Source organism: Bufo gargarizans, chromosome 8 (assembly GCF_014858855.1).
Source record: "Bufo gargarizans isolate SCDJY-AF-19 chromosome 8, ASM1485885v1, whole genome shotgun sequence".
Lineage (NCBI taxonomy): Eukaryota > Metazoa > Chordata > Amphibia > Anura > Bufonidae > Bufo > Bufo gargarizans.
In genome coordinates, this window is record NC_058087.1 from 81,837,569 (window position 1) to 81,857,596 (window position 20,028).

The following is a 20,028-nucleotide window of genomic DNA, read 5'->3' on the forward strand; positions in this document are numbered from 1 at the left end:
AGTTTCAGTGATATAAGCGATTAGCATTCTTAATCACTCAAAGTAGACATTGTTGATGTATATTGGTGTTTGGTACCGTACAAAAAGAAAATACTCGTCTGCTAAGACAATCTTGCATTCAAATACTAAAGGTCCATTTACAAAAGACTATATTACTGCATATAGTTCCTTCCCGACAATCTGCTCATCGCTGGTGGAGCAGACTACTGTATTTACTGTACATGCAGTGATCTCCTCCAGAGTATGGGGATGAGTGATCTGTAATGCCATCGCCCTTTCCCATACCGATGTTGTTTGCCGGCACGATCTGCTGCCAGTAAACAATCATTTATGCGTGCGCACAAACGTTCAGACTACCTGATGAACGAGCATTTTGCTACTTCATCGGGTAATCGGCGATACATTTACACTACCCAATCATTGCTAATGAGCATTACTATGAACCGGCTAAAAGGCCCTTAAGACATTGATTTATCAAGACCAGAGGGTGTTACATTGGTCTTGATAGGCCCTGCGCTGCCAGAGGAAGGATTTAATTTAACGTGCAGACTGAAATCTACTTCAGCTCGTAGCTGCTGATGAATGATGATAAATGTGCTGAGGCCTATGGCCTTGCCCTCGACACACACCCTTTTTGGAAACTGAAAAGTAAAGACACCAACTAGATTTAGTCTTAAAACTGGATTTTTATATATATATTTTAATACTAATGCTTTGCATTCTAAGAGGGAAATGTATTTGCTAATCAAAATCACGAATTAAAGGCTATGAACACCTTTTCATTAGTTTATGTGATTTGTAATAAATAAAATCTCAACATTGTGTCTAATGAAACCTGTGGTCACATACATTGCATTCAAAGTAAAATCTGCCAGATGACTGCTAATTCTGTAACCAATATCTCTGCTCTCCTGAACGATCATCTGAGCTGACATCTTTTGATTTGGTCTAATTTCACACTGGCGTTTTGGCTTTCCATTTGTGAGATCCGTTCATGGCTCTCACAAGCGGTCCGAAACGGATCAGTTTTGCCCTAATGCATTCTGAATGGAAAGGATCCGCTCAGAATGCATCAGTTTGCCTCCATTTAGTCACCATTCAGTTTTTTGCTGTCCACCTGACGAAGCGGAGCCAAACAGATCCGTCCTGGCACACAATGTAAGTCATAAGTGATGTATTTTCTCTGACACAATCCGGCACAATAGAAAACGGATCCGTCTTGGCTATAGAAGACATAATACAACCAGATCCGTTCATGACGGATGCATGCGGTTGTATTCTTGTAATGGAAGCGTTTTTGCAGATCCACTAAATAGATCCACTATTAGATCCACTAATAGTTTCCTTAAAATAAATATGTCTCCATGAAATGACAATTAATCTACAGGAGGAGCTGAGCAGATTGACATCAATTTACGGGAAATGACCCGGTAAATCTTGTAATTTATACATTTAAAGGGAGTCTGTCACCTCCATATGGCCATATACAGTGCTTACATGGCTCTGTAGCAAACCTATACAGGGTTGTAACGGTACCTTTGTTATTTTCTTTAGACTTGCACCAGCAGGAAAAACAAAGTTTAATTCATATGCAAATGAGCACTCACAAGTGCCCAGGGGCGGCGTTCAGTGTGTAGGTGCCCAGGGGCGGCATTCAGTGTGTAGGTGCCCAGGCTGCTCTGCCTTCTACTCACTTTACTCCTCCCCAGCCTCTTCCTTTGCCCGCCCTCCAAGTCTCTTGCCTCATTGATAGGGCAAAGGCAGAGACTGGGGAGGAGTAAAGTGAAAATAATGCAGAGCAGCCTGGGCACCTACACACTGAACGCCGCCCCTGGGCACTTGCAAGTGCTCATTTGCATATGAATTAAACTTAGTTTTACCTGCTGGTGCAAGTCTAAAGAAAAGAACAAAGGTACCGTTACAATCCTGTATTAATGTGCTACAGAGCCATGTAAGCACTGTGTATGGCCATATGGAGGTGACAGACTCCCTTTAAATCCCTGCTCGTTCTGGCCTTTGAAGTCATGGAGGTGGTCCTGTGTATACAGAGATAGCTGTTAATTACTGATAGGACTGCCTCCTTGACTTCAAGGACTATAAGATGCACCTAGGATTTAGTGGATTAAAATAAGAAAGAAAAAATTGCATCAGACCTCAGAGCAGACCCCCATTCTTCATCAGACCTTAGAATCAGACCCCAGGCTTCATCAGACCTCAGATCAGACCCTCATCAGACCCCCAAGCTCCATCAGCCTCAGACAAGTCCCCTTTAGGACCTCAGATCAGATACCCATCAGAACTTAGATCAGACAAATAAACTTACCTCGCTTGCTCTGGATAACACTGCCACTAACTCACCGCTCCCTGGTGTTCTTCTGGCCAGTGCTGCACTGTGGCCGGATGTCGCAGAACGTCAGGTTATAGTGTGCAATACGTCCTGATGCTGTACACTGTCAGGGCACAATGTAGAGAGGACCCAGAAGAAGACCAGGGAGGGTGCGTAGAGCTCAGCCAGCGCAGCGCTTCCTTCACCACTTCCCGCACTTTGATGACTACTTCTATAATGGAAGCGGTCATTAGAATTCAGAATATAAGACACACTGCCACTTTTTCCTCACTTTTGGGGGAAAAAAGGGTATTTTATAATCTAAAAAATACAGTGAATACAGTTATATATACAAACAAATGAACAATTGACAGGTTTTACTGATTCTTTTCTGATAAATCAATATAGCAATCTGCTCAGCTTAAAGGGACACTGACAGGCACAATAAGCTTATTTAGGTATATATATATATATATATATCACAGTACAGGTCTTCTAAAGTGTATTAAAATCATCTAAGTATCCCCCCTGTCCACCTTATAAATACAGTAAACTGAAGTTTTATAACCCGGTTGAAGCGTCTTCAATCTGCCCAAGGGGCAGCGTTTCATCTCCACTTGCGCCCAGCCATCCGCCCCCAACTGCCGTTTTGAAGCGCCGCCTAGCTCATCAATATTCGGCTGGCTGGGCACAAGTGGAGATGAAACGCCGCCCCTTGGGCAGAATGAAGACGCTTCACCCAGGTTATAAAACTTCAGTTTTCTGTATTTATAAGGTGGACAGGGGGGATACTTAGATGATTTTAATACACTTTAGAAGACCTGTACTGTGATATATATACCTAAATATGCTTATTGGGCCTGTCAGTGTCCCTTTAACCTGCTGTATAACATGCAGCTCAGAAATCATGTACAACCTGACAGGTTACCTTTTAAGTTTTTATTTTATTTTTATTTGACCGTAAAGATCTCAATTTTTAAGATTCTCCAGGAGAACAGAGATGAGGATTACTGGTGAGCTGCAAAGAAAGTTCATCTGAACAGTTTCACTGAATGGGACTAAGCAGCCTGCAATATATTTGACCACAGGCTTCAGAAGACACATTGTTGTGAATTTATTCATTAACACCAGTTATACAAATATTTTGATTACATAATAGATGGAATTCCATGAAAATAACTAATTCTACAATGTTCATAACCTTTAATACATGCAGTTCAAAGACAAATCATTGAGATTTTTTAATTAAACCTACCTACTGTATCTGTACAAATATATCACAATATTGCATTATAGGTACAATTCAGTAACGCGGTCATCTGAAGGTGTTCATAGCTTTTAATTTAAAAATAAAATTAAAAGGAAAATAACCTTTGCATATATAGCCATTTATGACATATAGAGAGATTCTGGCATGCTAATTTGTAAAGAACACTTGACTTTTTCTTAAACCCTTGACTCACTCAGGGTCTGAGGAGCATAAAATGATAATGAACTTGAAATAAACTGCATGACAATACACTACATATTTAATGACTTCACACCACTATGCTTTTTCAGAGACGTGCAGTACTTACTGAAGACCAAAGAGATCTCACTTGGCAAGAAGAACAAATTAAATTAAAGAGGTCCAAATACATGAACAGGTAATAGATTCAGATTAATTTGTCTTCTTCCATTAATAAACCAATGTTTCGGATCCTGTGTATTGTAGTAATATACTTTCAGATTGCAGAAGCCTTGCAGTGCATTGCCATATGGCCCTATTGAGCATAGAGTAAATAATGGATTTGATTTAGAAATATACCTAAGTAAACCATATGGCTTTACTTACATGCATGCCAATGATGATTATGGATGCTTTTTACATTTGTAGCTCCCAGGTGACCGTTTGAACACATTTGGTTTACAATTACTATTAACTGCTATCACTGTTACTGTGCCTGCATGGCTGCTGAAAACAGAATAAATCCATAAAATATGACAAATGCCATATAGTGTTTTAGGGTAAGGTCTCATACTCAACGAGTGGAATCAAGCAAAATGTAAAATTTGTAACAGGGCTATCCATATGCCATTTATGATTCTTGTCTCCTTATATGACAGAAGGGCCTTTTGTATTAGCCTGTTTATGGACCATGTGTGGTGGCATGTGGAGTAGCTATGGCTCTTTATTATAGACCAGTAGGGACTCTAAAGGCATCATATTCCACAATAACCTCAAAATGTAGTGCTAAATGCCTCATTTTTCTTTCACATGAGTTCTTACAAAATTTGTCTGTGCATCTGTAAAATGTGAGGCACACTGAGGTACAATATGGGCCCATAGTGTGCAACACCCTGTAATGAGGACTGAACCAGTATGTACTGTATACATCAAGAAAATTTAGACTAGAACCTTCAGAATCACAGGTGCATATCCATGAAGAAAACATAATTGCAAAAAACAAAATGGCTACACACCGTTATATATCCAGATAAAAGTGGTACAATGCCGACTATAAATGAGTAATGGAAGTTCTTAGCGCACATACGTGTCGGGCCCATCTACCAGGCGTCAAGGTGGCTCCACAGATGGGTCCCTAACACTAAATATACTGCCTCACTTTGGACTTACTTAAGCCTACAATATTCAGGGCAGTGTAGGACCCAGCTACAAACGTACTCTGCTCAGAAGTCCCAGGTAGATGGGTGTGTTCAGTCTAAAAGAGGTGCTACCCTCAATATATTGCAATAAAATTTAGACTTGAACCTTCAGAATCACAGGTGCATATCCATTAAGCAAACATAATTACAAAAAACTAAATGGCTGCACACCGTTATATATACGAACAATAGAGCTAAGAAATGGGGGTCATTCTAGATAAAAGTGGTACAATACCGACTATAAATGAGTAATGGAAGCGCCTGTGATTCTGAAGATTCTACTCTAAATTGTCTTGCAATATATTGAGGGTAGCACCTCTTTTAGACTGAACACACCCATCTACCTGGGACTTCTGAGCAGAGTACGTTTGTAGCTGGTTTCCACAGTGCCCTGAATATTGTAGGCTTAAGTAAGTCCAAAGTGAGGCAGTATATTTAGTGTTAGGGACCCATCTGCAGAAGCCACCTTGACGCCTGGTAGATGGGCCCGACGGCTCAAAGCTTCCATTACTCATTTATAGTCGATGTTGTACCACTTTTATCTAGAATGACCCCCATTTCTTAGCTCTATTTGTATATATAACGGTGTGCAGCCATTTAGTTTTTTGCCAGTATGTATACATTTAGGTATGTACACAATAACACACTAGCCAGAATCAACACCAAAAACTCAGTATGAAATGGCCGTAGTTATAATCATCCTAAAGAGAATAGAAAGGGTGATGCACTTGCATGTATCATTTACAATAAATAATTTCACTGTTTGCTAGTTGATCAAGGCTACTTTCACATCTGAGTTTTTCCTTTCCGGTATTAAGACCCATCATAGGCTCTAAATACCGGAGGAAAACACTTCTGTTTTGTCCCCATTCATTGTCAATGGGGACAAAACTGAATGCATTCTGTTCCATTTGGTTGTATTCCCAAGCCAGACAGAAAAACGCTGCAAGCAGCGTTTTTGAGTGCGTCATTGTATGGGGAGCAAAATGTATCCAGCATGAAACACAATTTAAGTTAATGGTGAGGTAGAGTGGTGCTGGAAAAAGTGAGTAGGCCTGATACCTGAGGTCTCAGCAATAATAGGGAGCAGCTCTACTCATTGGTACAGAATTTGTACACCCTTCACTTCATTGTAGTCTTTATCATTATCTTTGTTTCCATCCCTCACACGGAGCACAAATAAAATCTAATGGAAAATACACCACAGTGACTCCAATTATTTGTCTAAAATCAGCTCCAAACCCATTATATTACCAAAGGCTGAGGTCTTCGGAATCCTCTGGTAGCCAGTCCATAGGTCTTCAATATTAAAAACCCGGACAACTCCTTTAACTGCCTTTTCCGGCTGTCTGTGCGCCAGAATGAAATCTGCAGCAGCTCAGAGCTACAGTAGATTTCAGTCATTATTTACACCAGTCTCTGGTGTAAATAAGAATGAGTTAGCTGGGGCTGATGGCCCAGCCCTCACTTGGCTCTCACCACGTAGAGTCTGCGAGGGAGGCATAGAAATGCAGACTGTGACTAAAAATGTCGCAAATGCATTGAAAAGTCACAAATCCAGTGGTTTTGTGGCTTTCCTGCACCAAAAAGAGGCATAAGAGAAAATATAAATTTCCCCCTTAAATTGTTTACAAAGCACTTTTTATTTTCCTCTGCTGTATCTAGTACCAGCGCGGTTCACAGTAAGGCTGGTATACTAATGCTATGTAGTTTAACCTCTGTTGGAAAATCACAGTTTCCAATATTTGTCGTCTTATGACACTGCATCCAGGGTTCAATAAAATCTTGTTTATTTCTCAAAAGCCAGAAGAGAATTGAAAGTTATATGTTTGACTATCCCCCAGCCTTATTGGGTTGACCTTCAAAGACACAATGGTAGTCTCCTGCCCTTTCATGAATGAATTCTAAAAATCAGCTACTAGAAGAGAAAAGCCAGTGGTCTTTCCTTCTCAAGCAGACAGGCGATCACTTTGGCTGGCCAATCCTTCAGTAGCGATGACAGGATTTCAGGGCACTACACATTTAATGCAGATGTTCTGTAGTGGTACTCACTTTTCCAGCTGTAAACTTAGTCAAACATGCAGAATAACAAGCTGACCTGGATGGACAGATGTCTTTTTTCAGCCTTATTAACTTTGTTACTAAATGTAGCAGAGCCAAGCTTTTATTAATATTATATTATTATTGTTACAGAGCTGCCAAAGGGGGTGAGGAGACGGGGCCTCACTAAACTGCACTACAATAGGTGGTAATGATGTGATCCTGCCTATGATATGCCATCATGACTGAGCAGCCTGACAGGAACGCTCGCCAATCTGTAGTATATGCAAGTGCCAGAGTGTCGTGAGGCCCCACCATCTCACCCCTAGCCAGCTCTGGAAGTGGAGGCAACCAGTCCTGCTCACATTCTAGGACAGGTTGCTGGCAGCCATTATCAATAATTCCTGAGAATTATTTAACCTCTTCAGGACACATGACGTACTGGTACGTCATGTTGTCCTGGTACTTAAGGACACATGACGTACCGGTATGTCATGTATGGTTCCGATCACTGCCGCCCGGCGGGCGGTGATCAGAACCCGGTGCCTGCTCAAATCATTGACCAGGCACCTAGGCTAAATGCGCCGGGGGGTCCTGTGACCCCCCCATGTTGGCAATCGCAGGTCAATTCAGACCTGCGGTTTGCTGCGCTTTCTGCAGTTTCTGATCCCCGAGGTCCCCCGCGGTTATTTTTCACCCCCCCCCTGCATCCCTGAATGATTATTATGCGGCGGGTGGTGCAGGAAGGGTGTTGCGGGCAGTGCGGCAGGCGGGATCGCAATCCCCTGCCCGCCTCCTCTTGAATATTCATTAGTGTTCAGTGGGTATATACCAGAGTGTCAGCACATTGCTGACACTCTGGTATAAACAGCTGACATCTGTGCTGTGATGCCAGCCGTTTAGCCCTTTCCATACCGCCGTCCGTACGGACCGCGGTAAGGAAAGGGTCAACAGTCAGGGAGCTCCCTCTCCCATCGGGGGGCTGCTGTGCCTTTGCAGCCCCCAGACAGGATGGGATGACAGAGGGAGGGATCTCCCCTCCTTCCCCTTCCCTGTCTGCTCAGTTGCGGCAGACGGGGAAGGTTCCCATGGCAACAGGACGCCTTCTCAGGCATCCTGCTGTCCATGGTGCTGAACAGATCTGTGCTAAAGGCAAAGATTTGTTCAGACAAAGTGTAAGTAAAATACAGTACAATACACTATATAGTGTACTGTACTGTATTATACAGACATCAGACCCACTGGATCTTCAAGAACCAAGTGAGTCTGGGTTAAAAAAAAGTGAAAATAAAAATAAAAGGAAAAATCAAAAAACACATTCATCCGTAACGACCTGATCTATAAAACGGTCATGTTACTTTACCCGAACGATGAGCGCCATAAAAAAAAAAAACTATGATGAAATTACAATTTTGCCCACCTTACTTCCCAAAAAAGGTAGTAAAAGTGATCAAAAAAGTCGTATGTATGCCAAAATTATACCAATCAAACCATCGCCTCATTCCGCAAAAAATGAGAACCTACCTAAGATAATCGCCCAAAAACTGAAAAAAACTATGGCTCTCAGAATATGGAGACACTAAAACTTAATTTGTTTTTGTTTCAAAAATTTTATAATTGTGTATAACTTCCATAAATAATAAAATATATATACATATTAGGTATCACCGCATCTGTAATAACCTGCTCTATAAAAATATCACATGACCTAACCCTTCAGGGTGTAAAAAAATAAGATATTTTTTGTCACCTTACATCACAAAAAGTGTAATAGCAAGTGATCAAAAAGTCATACGAACCCCAAAATAGTGCCAATCAAACCGTCATCTCATCCCGCAAAAAATCATACCCTACCCAAGATTTTTGCCCAAAAAATGAAAAAACTATGGCTCTCAGACTATGGAGACACTAAAACATGATTTTTTTTTTTTTGTTTCAAAAATTGTGTAAAACTTACATTAATAAAAAAATTGTATACATATTTGGTATTGCCACGTCCGTGACAATCTGCTCTATAAAAATATTACATGATCTAACCTGTCAGATGAATCTTGAAAATAACAAAAAATTAAAACTGTGCCAAAACATCTGTTTCTTGTTACCTTGCCTCACAAAAAGTGTAATATAGAGCAACCAAAAATCATATGTACCCTAAACTAGTACCAACAATACTGCCACCCTATCCCGTAGTTTCTAAAATAGGGTCACTTTTTTGGAGTTTCTACTCTAGGGGTGCATCAGGGGGGCTTCAAATGGGACATTGTGTAAAAGAAAAACGGTCCAGCAAAATCTGCCTTCCAAAACCGTATGGCATTCCTTTCCTTCTGCACCCTGCCGTGTGCCCATACAGCAGTTTACGACCACATATGGGGTGTTAATGTAAACTACAGAATCAGAGCCATAAATATTGAGTTTTGTTTGGCTGTTAACCCTTGCTTTGTAACTGGAAAAAAATTATGAAAAATTGAAATATGCCAAAAAGGTGAAATTTTTAAATTGTATCTCTATTTTCCATTAAATCTTGTGGGACACCTAAAGGGTTAATAAAGTTTGTAAAATCAGTATAGAATAGTTTCTACTCTAGGGGTGCATCAGGGAGGCTTCAAATGGGACATGGTGTAAAAAAAAACCAGTCCAGCAAAATCTGCCTTCCAAAAACCATACGGCGCACCTTTCCCTCTACGCCCTACTGTGTGCTCACAAAGTGACTTCAGACCTGAACTTGTCCCTAAAAAGTGGGTTTTTGAAAATTTCTGAAAAATTTCAATATTTGCTTCTAAGCCTTGTAACGTTACTTAAAAAATAAAATATCATTCCCAAAATGATCCAAACATGAAGTAGACATCTGGAGAATGAAAAGTAATAACTATTTTTGGAGGTATTACTATTTACTATACAAGTAGAGAAATTGAAACTTGGAAATTTAAAATATTTTACACATTTTGGGTAAATTTGGTATTTTTTTATAAATTAAAATTATTTTTATTTTTTTTAACTTAATTTTACCAGTGTCATGAAGTACAATATGTGACGATAAAAACAATCTCAGAATGGCCTGGATAAGTCAAAGCATTTTAAAGTTATCAGCACTTAAAGTGACACTGGTCATATTTGCAAAAAATGGCCTGGTCCTTAAGGTGAAATAATGCTGTGTCCCTAAGGGGTTAAAGATGTGTCCAGAATTACAAAAATGGACTTTCATCATACCCATATGCTTTGTCTAGTACTGCAAATGAGCCAAATTCTCTTGAATTTGGATGATTTGTCTCAGAAAATTTTTACTCTTCTAAATTTCTAGCCTTTCTGAGACTTCTGAGCTTTTTTAATTAGCAAAATACAAGGCAATAGAATAATTAAAAAAAATATATATATTTAGTAGTACATAACAAAAACTGGCATATGTCTTACCTGCCTTTGATTTAGATGAGGTATTAGCCTCATTAGGTTGGCTTCTTTGATTTAAATCCTACATGTAAGGCCTCATGCATACGACCGTATTTTGTTTCAGTGTCCGATCCGTTGTTTTTTTTTGTGGATAGGATGCGGACCCATTCATTTCAATGGGTCCGCAAAAAACGCGGACTTCACACCGTGTGCTGTCCGCATCAGTATGTCCGTTCCGTTGCTCCGCAAAAAAAATAGTGCATGTCCTATTTTTTTCTAGTTTGCGGACAAGGATTGGCATTATTGCAATGGATCCACACAAAAAAACTGATCCGCAATAAATAAAACTGATGCCATACGGAACGTCATCCTTTTTTTTGCGGATCCGCAATTTGTGTACTGCAAAACACATACGGTCGTGTGCATGTAGCCTAAGACTGTGTCTTTAAAATGTAGTGACACCCATTGGTTTTTCCATGTTTTATTGTGTAACAGCATAGATTCATAGTTAATGTCATACTGGTGACCTGGGTGTTTTCATGATTCTTTATGAACATGAAATTGGCAATGAGCAATCAAACCTATCTTACGAGTACGTAGATGCAGTAGCGGCAGAAAATAATTGTCATTCTAGTTGCATAATGTCAAATTCATGTGACTGAGCAGGCGTATTCTGCCACATGGGTAGTTAAGAGGCTATATTAAGGCCTCAAATTAAGTGACGCTAATAGCAGCTTCTGAGCACACTAGTAAATTGACATGACCTCTTTCTGCAGCAAAAGGTTGCTGGCCTTTCCAGAAGTGAAGGGGTGAATAATGAAACCCTCCATCAACTGCTTGTAAGAATGGTGATCAAAAGTTGGTCAAGCATGCCAGCTTCTCCATTATATATAAATTTTCATTTCAATCTCTTTGCTCAATGAGATCTATTAGTTTTGCTGCAATGAACTGTCAAGTAATACTATTAGCCTCAAAAATGTACTAAATGCCACTCACATTTTATAATAGTAATTTTCAGCAGCTCTTACCCTAATAAAACCTATGTTTTTCTCTTTTCTTTTACAGTGAGTTGACAAGAAAAGTAGAAATTTCAGGGGATGATGGACCACTGGGCATTCATGTTGTGCCTTTCTATTCCTCTTTTAGTGGACGGTGAGTTTTTAGCTGATGACCGGAGTTATTAATTTTGTCCTTTTTAAGAAAAAATGTTTTATTTTCTTGACTAGGCAAGTCTCTAATAAAGAACATTGTTCACCCATGTAGACAAGACCTCATAGATATTCATGGTGTATAATGAATGAAAGGTGGGGAAACAGTAAATAGCCTTAAAGGCATTGCACTTTTGTTGTTTTATTTATTCCTCCTATTTGCATATTAAAAATGCAATTATATCATGTATTACACGCCTAACTTTCTATTTTGTAAAATAAGAGATTTATGTGACTTTTTAGGCTATGTGCCCATTCGGATATTCCCTGCTGATTTTTTACCATGCATGTGAATGTGGTTTCTTCGGTTTTACCATGGATATCTCCTATTCCTATGCAGTGGATGAAATTGGTGGCAATGGATGCATAGGACCTTTGTGAACCTTTAGACCTGATTCACATGACTTTGCTCAGTCAGGCCCTTGTGTTGGCCCCATTTTAACCACCTCAGCCCCCCTAGCTTAAACACCCTTAATGACCAGACCACTTTTTACACTTCTGCACTACACTAATTTCACCGTTTATTGCTCGGTCATGCAACTTACCACCCAAATGAATTTTACCTCCTTTTCTTCTCACTAATAGAGCTTTCATTTGGTGGTATTGTATTGCTGCCGACATTTTAACATTTTTTTGTTATTAATCGAAATTGAACGAAATTTTTGCAAAAAAAAGACATCTGTATATACATTTTTCTCTAAATTTATTGTTCTGATAAAAAAAAATGTTTGGGTAAAAAAAAAAATGGTTTGGGTAAAAGTTATAGCGTTTACAAACTATGGTACAAAAGTGTAAATTTCCGCTTTTTGAAGCAGCTCCGACTTTCTGAGCATCTGTCATGATTCCAGAGGTTCTACAATGCCCAGACAGTGGAAAACCCCCACAAATAACCCAATTTCGGAAAGTAGACACCCTAAGGTATTCGCTGATGGGCATAGTGAGTTCATAGGACTTTTTATTTTTTGTCACAAGTTAGCGGAAAATGATGAATTTGTTTTTTGTTTTTTTCTTACAAAGTCTCATATTCCACTAACTTGTGACAAAGAATAAAAACTTCCATGAACTCGCTATGCCCATCATGAAATACCTTGGGGTGTCTTCTTTCCAAAATGGGGTCACTTGTGGGGTAGTTATACTGCCCTGGCATTTTAGGGGCCCTAATGTGTGGGAAGTAGTTTGATTTCAAAATGTGTAAAAAAAATGGCCTGTGAAATCCTAAAAGTGCTCTTTGGAATGTGGGCCCCTTTGCCCACCTAGGCTGCAAAAAAGTGTCACACATGTGGTATCGCCGTACTTAGGAGAAGTTGGGCAATGTGTTTTGGGGTGTCATTTTACATATACCCATGCTGGGTGAGATAAATATCTTGGTCAAATGCCAACTTTGTATAAAAAAATGGGAAAAGTTGTCTTTTGTCAAGATATTTATCTCACCCAGCATGGGTATATGTAAAATGACACCCCAAAACACAAATTCCTTTCAGGAGGGCATTTTTAGACATTTGGATCCCAGACTTCTTCTCACGCTTTAGGGCCTCTAAAATGCCAGGGCAGTATAAATACCCCACATGTGACCCCATTTTGGAAAGAAGACACCCCAAGTTATTTAATGAGGGGCATGGCGAGTTCATAGAATTTTTTCTTTTGGCACAAGTTAGCAGAAATTGATTTTTTTTTTGTTTTTTTTTCTCACAAAGTCTCCTTTTCCGCTAACTTGGGACAAAAATTTCAATCTTTCATAGACTCGATATTCCCCTCAGGGAATACCTTGGGGTGTCTTCTTTCCAAAATGGGGTCATTTGTGGGGTGTTTGTACTGCCCTGGCTTTTGAGGGTCTCTGCAATCATTACATGTATGGCCAGCATTAGGAGTTTCTGCTATTCTCTTTATATTGAGCATACAGGTAATGAGATTATTTTTTTTCCGTTCAGCCTCTGGGCTGAAAGAAAAAATGAACGGCACAGATTTCTTCATTCGTATCGATCAATGTGGATGAAAAAATCTCTGCCCAAAAAAAAAAAAAGGAGGGGAAAGGCGTCTGCCAGGACATAGGAGCTCCGCCCAACATCCATACCCACTTAGCTCGTATGCCCTGGCAAACCCGATTTCTCCATTCACATCAATCGATGTGGATGAATAAATTATTGCAGGGATTTTTTATTTTATTTTTATATACAAAGTGTTTGCCAAAGCATATCAACCATATCAGCCATCCCCTCAGCTCATATCCCTCAGCAAACGTATCTTTTACTGCAGAGGAGAAATCTCGTCTTGCAGCGCCGCATACGCCGACTTTTGTGTAATCTGACAGTAGCGTAATGCTTCTGTCAGAATGCACATCAGTGCTGCAGCTAGTCGATCGGTTGGTCCACCTGAAAGGTAAAAAAAACAAAAGAAAAAACCAGGCCGCAACGTAATAAATTTATTAACTTTATAATAACATTTGAACGGAACATATAAACTTTATTTAACTTTTTGAACAGAACGTTAACTTTTTTGCTTACCGGTGATTTTTTTTATTTTTTTTTACCTTTATAGGACAAACCTCTCCTTCCCCATGGGACAATGTGCAAAGCGTAAATCGCCCAAAGATGTGGCAAAGTACATTATGCACTTTGTCCCAGGTGAAAGGAGAGGTTTTGCAGCAGCCCTGTGTGAATGGGCCCTAATAGCCCTGTGTGCCTGTCCTGTGAGATGCAATCCCTATGCTAAGTGTACCTGTGTGTGGTACTTCCGGAAACACTCCCCTAAGCATAGGGCAGTGTTGTCAGGGCAGTCAGGACAGAAATAGCGGGTGTCACGCCTTATTCCACTCCTGCTACAGACACAACATTTTTTTCGGGGTGACAGTTGGATTGAGGCACCAGCAACGACATTGGGGAAATGTCGCTCGTGTAGACGGCTCACTGCACTGGTGGATGGGGCCACGGAACCTCCTGGATATAGGAGGTTCTCGATGATCTCTTCCTGAAATTTGAGGAAGGATCCTTTTCTCCCAGCCTTACTGTAGGGAACAAAACTTTTATATACAGCCAATTGAATTAAATATACAGACACCTTCTTGTCTGGTGCATCAAGAAACTAAATAAGGAGCCAACATCTGGTCATTGAAGTCCACCCCTCCCATGAGCGAATTATAGTCGTGGACACAGAGGGGCTTTTCAATGACACTGGTTGCTCGTTCAATTTGTATTGTCGTGTCTGCGTGAATGGAGGAGAGCATGTAAACATCACGCTTGTCTCTCCATTTCACCGCAAGCAGTTCTTCATTACACAAGGCAGCCCTCTCCCCCCTTGCAAGACGGGTGGTAACGAGCCGTTGGGGGAAGCCCCGGCGACTAGGTCGCGCGGTGCCACAGCAGCCAATTTGTTCTAGGAACAAATGCCTGAAGAGGGGCACACTTATGTGTAGAAATTGTCCACATAAAGATGGTACCCCTTGCCAAATAAGGGTGACACCAAGTCCCAGACTGTCTTCCCACTGCTCCCCAGGTAGTCAGGGCAACCGGCCAGCTCCAGGGTCTGATCTTTACCCTCATAGATCCGAAATTTGTGGGTATAGCCTGTGGCCCTTTCACAGAGCTCATACAATTTGACCCCATACCGGGCGCGCTTGCTTGGGATGTATTGTTTGAAGCAAAGGCGCCTGGTAAAATGTATAAGGGACTCGTGTACGCAGATGTTTTGCTCAGGGGTATACAAATCTGCAAATTTTTTGTTTAAGTGGTCTATGAGGGGCCGAATTTTGTGGAGCCGGTCAAAAACTGGGTGGCCTCTGGGACGAGAGGTGGTGTTATCGCTAAAGTGCAGGAAACGCAGGATGGCTTCAAATCGTGCCCTGGACATGGCAGCAGAGAACATGGGCATGTGATGAATTGGGTTCGTGGACCAATATGATCGCAATTCATGCTTTTTGGTTAGATCCATGTTGAGGAGAAGGCCCAGAAAAATTTTTAATTCGGAAAGTTGGATGGATTTCCACCAGAAAGGCTGGGCATAATAGCTTCCCGGGTGGCGGCTATAAATTGAGTGTCATACCGATTTGTTTCTGCCACGACTATGGCCAAGAGCTCTGCAGTAAAGAACAGCTCAAAAAATCCCAGGGCCGAACCGATCTGAGCTGTCTCAACCCGAACTGCAGACTGGGCAGTGAAAGGGGGAACTAATGGTGCGGCTGAAGTTGGGGACTGCCAATCAGGGTTTGCCAGCACCTCAGGGACTCTAGGGGGTCTACGGGCCTGTCTGTGCGGTGGCTGCGACGGGGTAACTATTGCATGTGCCACCGTACCAGCTTCAGCTGCCCTTCTGGTGCTCGCCACTTCACTATGTTGTACGGCAGTGCTGGTACTAGGTCCAAGGTGGGCTGCGCTGCTGGTGTATGCCTCACCATGTAATCTGACAGGGCCAGACCCACTCTGCTGCCCTTGAAGCGGATCCTGCGCAACCTGTGGTGTAGCAACACGGGGCCGGGTACGCCTGTTGGTATCAGGGACCTCAACCTCCTTGTCCGAACTTTGGGTCAGACTGCCACTGCTTTCTACAGGTTCATATTCTGACCCGCTGGCTTCGTCAGATGAGGGTTCCCATACCTCATCCGACTGGGTCAGAAGCCTATAGGCCTCTTCAGAAGAATACCCCTTGTTTGTCATTTGGACTACTAAATTTTGGGGGTATTCCCTGAGACTACCCAAGAAAAAAAGCAAGCCTGTCTTACAAATGGGAGGCTAGCGAAGTACCAGAGGCCGCTGCGATTGATAAAAAAATATCAAAACAGATTTTTTTATCGCCGCAGCGCTTGTAAAGTGATAAAAAAAAGTGCAGTGATAAAAAAAAAATATGTTGTCACTGCGGCGGGCGTGGGTGAATGCACGTGTGGGCGACCGATCAGGCCTGATCGGGAAAACACTGCGTTTTGGGTAGAGGGCACGCTAAGGTGACACTAATACTATTATAGTTCTGACTGTGATCAGTTTTTGGGTGCTAAACGATCGCTAACTACCTAACCAAGGGGCCTAAACTATGCTAAAACCTATCAGTTATTAATAGTGAAAAAAAAAAGTGACAGTTTACACTGATCACTTTTTTCCCTTTCAGTAGGTGATTGACAGGGGCGATCAAGCGGTTAATTGGGGTGATGGGGGGTGATCTGGGGGCTAAGTGTGCTGTTTGGTGTTCTCACTGTGAACTGTGCTCCTCTGCTGAGACTAACCGACGAAAAGGACCAGCAGAGGATCACAGCAGCCATTTAACACCTTATATTTATAAATATAAGGTGTTAAATGGTCTGTGATTCTTTTTTTTAAAATCATCAGCCTGCCAGGGATGATCATTGGCTGGCAGGCTGATGATGTAACCCCCCTCTAACTTTTGCCGGCCCGCGATGCGCATGCGCGGGCCGGCTTTGAGCGTCATCTCGCGTCTCGTCGTCCGGAGGCGGTTAAGGACCTACCATGGCTTTCATCACTAGTGTTGGGTGTGAATATTCGTATTGTGAATTTTAATCGCGAATATCGCCACTTCGAGATTTCGTGAATATTTAGAATATAGTGCTATATATTCGTATTTGCAAATATTCTATTTTTATTCTACTTTAACACATGATCCCTCCCTGCTTGTGGTCCAATGAGAAGGCTGCAATGTCTTTCTCAGAGCTTAGCAACATCTCTAGCAACCAATAGAAAATTTGCCTACCCCTTACTATATAAGAACCTCCCCAACAGCCACTTTCTGCATTTTTTTTTGTTGCATTTATGAGTGAGACAGCAGTGTCATTGCTGTACTCTGTGCTTTGGTGTGTCAAACTCATTACATTAAATAGTTAATAAATAAATATATATATATATATATATATATATATATTTATATATTAACTATTACAGATAGTTAGTGGGAGATGGTCAGTGTAGGTTAGATCGTGATATACAGTGTCCTGTGTATTCACCCCCCTTGACTTTTTTCTTATTTTGGTACATTACAGCCTTAAGTTCAATGTTTTGTTCATCTGAATTTTTTGTGATGGCTTTGAACACAATAGTCTAAGTTGGTGAAGTGAAATGAGAAAAATATATAAATCAAACTATTGTTTAGAAATAGAAAACAGAAAATTGGCATGAGCGTATGTATTCCCCCCCCCCCACCCCCTTTGTTGGGAAGCCCATAAAAAGCTCTGGTGCAACCAATTACCTTCAGAAGTCACATAATTAGTGACAATAAGTCCACCTGTGTGCAATCTAAGTCTCACATAATCGGACATTACATATACACACCTTTTTTGAAAGACCCTCAAAGCTGCAACACCTAAGCAAGAGGCTTCACTGCCATGAAGACCAAGGAACTCTCCACACAAGTAAGGGACAATGTTGTAGAGAAGTACAAGTCAGTGTTGGGTTTAAAAAAATATAAAAATTTTTGATCATCCCATCATAACCAAATGGAAAGAACATAGCACAACAGAAAACCTGCCAAGAGACGGCCGCCCACCAAAACTCATTGACTAGGCAAGGAGGGCATTAATCAGAGAGGCAGCACAGAGACCTAAGGTATTCATGGAAGAGCTGCAGAGTTCCACAGTAGAGACTGGAGTATCTGTACATAGGATGATGACAAGCCGTACACTCCATAGAGTTGGGCTTTATGGCAGAGTGGCCAGAAGAAAGCCATTAGTTTCAGCAAAAAAACAAAAAGGCATGTGAGAGACTCCCAAAATGTATGAAGGAAGGTGCTCTGGTCTGATGAGACTAAAATTGAACTTTTACAGCCATCAAAGAAAATGCTATGTCTGGCGCAAACTCAACACATCACATCACCCAAAGAACACCATCCCCATAATGATACATGGTGGTGGCAGCATCATGCTTTGGGGATGTTTTTATGTTTTTCAGCAGCCAGGACTAGGAAACTGGTCAGAGTTGAGGGAAAGATGGATGGTGCTAAATACAGGGATATTCTTAAGCAAAACCTGTACCACTCTGTGCGTAATTTGAGGCTAGGACGGAGGTTGACCTTTCAGCAGGACAATGACCCCAAACACACTGCTAAAGCAACACCTGAGTAGTTTAAGAAGAAACATGTAACTGTGTTGGAATGGCCTAGTCAAAGCCCAGATCTCAATCCAATAGAAAATCTGTGGTCAGACTTAAAGATCGCTCTTCACAAGCGCAAGCATCCAACTTGAAGGAGCTGGAGCAGTTTTGCAAGGAGAAATGGGCAAAAATCCCAGTGGTAAAATGTGGCAGGCTCATAGAGACTTATCCAAAGTGACTTGGAGCTGTGATTGCAGCAAAAGGTGGCTCTACTAAGTATTGACTTTAGGGGGGTGAATAGTTATGCACATTGACCTTTTTCTGTTATTTTGTCCTATTTGTTGTTTGCTTCATAATAAAAATAAATAATAATAAACAAAAAAATATTCAAAGTTGTGGGCATGTTCTGTAAATTAAATGATGCAAATCCTCAAACAATCTATGTTAATTGCAGGTTGTGAGGCACTAAAACACAAAAAAGTCAAGGGGGGTGAATACTTTTGCAAGGCACGGTAATGTAGCTGAGGTTCCAGAGCATGGTGTTTGGTAGTGTGATAGGTTCTGCTGTCCATACATACATGCTACAGACATAGTTCTGTAATGTCACAAGTTCACAACAATACTTAGTGCAGCAATCAGTAATATGTAGTCAGACAAGCTAAAATGTGAAGTTGAATGTATTGCACAAAAAATATGTGCATCATTAATTGACGATTTGCTCAAGCGCAAATATATTGGAGCACTCTATCTGCATATAAAGCTATTGTAATGTTCTGCCGTTCCAACCATTTTTTCCAGTCTCTGGAAACTTCTAGCAGCTTGAAAAATGTAGCAAAAGTGACACACGCCTGTATTGTGTGCATTATGCGAATATTACATTGCCATTTTTCACAATCAAGAAAATAATTTATATTGAATAATCACCCAAATATTAGCAAAAGATCGCAAATTTGAATATTGCTCTTGCCACTCATCACTATTCCTCACCAGAACTGACTGCATCATAGTATGACATAGTATGACTGATCTCCTCCAGAGTATGGGGAGGAATGATCGGTAATGTCATCGCTCTTCCCCACACTGACGACTTGTGTTTATACAACATGATCTGCTGTTGAGAAACAAGGATTTTTGTGCTGCACTGACGATCCAATTACTCAGTGACCTGCATTTCACTCATTCATTGGGTAATCGGCATTATATTTACACCGCCAGATCTTTGCTAACGAATGTTACTATGAACGGTCATTAGCGATGATCTTTTAAATTTTTTGCCCGTTTAAAGGGCCCTTTAAAGTTTTGGAATGATCTGACCTGTATCCAATCGAAATGTTGTGGAAGGACCTGAAGCAAGCAGTTCATGGGACGAAACCAACCTGCATAACACAGTTGAAGCTTTTTTTGT

General features: G+C 41.0%; 1 protein-coding gene across 3 annotated transcripts in view; it reads left to right on the forward strand.

Annotated features, from left to right (window-relative positions):
* The window catches only part of PARD3B (par-3 family cell polarity regulator beta), a 1,547,452-nt gene that overhangs the window by 441,157 nt on the left and 1,086,267 nt on the right, over window positions 1-20,028 (forward strand). For all 3 annotated transcript variants that reach the window (XM_044302617.1, XM_044302618.1, XM_044302619.1), the window contains exons 5-6: window positions 3,887-3,972; window positions 11,462-11,548. In XM_044302617.1, coding sequence (XP_044158552.1) covers window positions 3,887-3,972; window positions 11,462-11,548 — 173 coding nt within the window. The remainder of the gene's footprint in view (window positions 1-3,886; window positions 3,973-11,461; window positions 11,549-20,028) is intronic.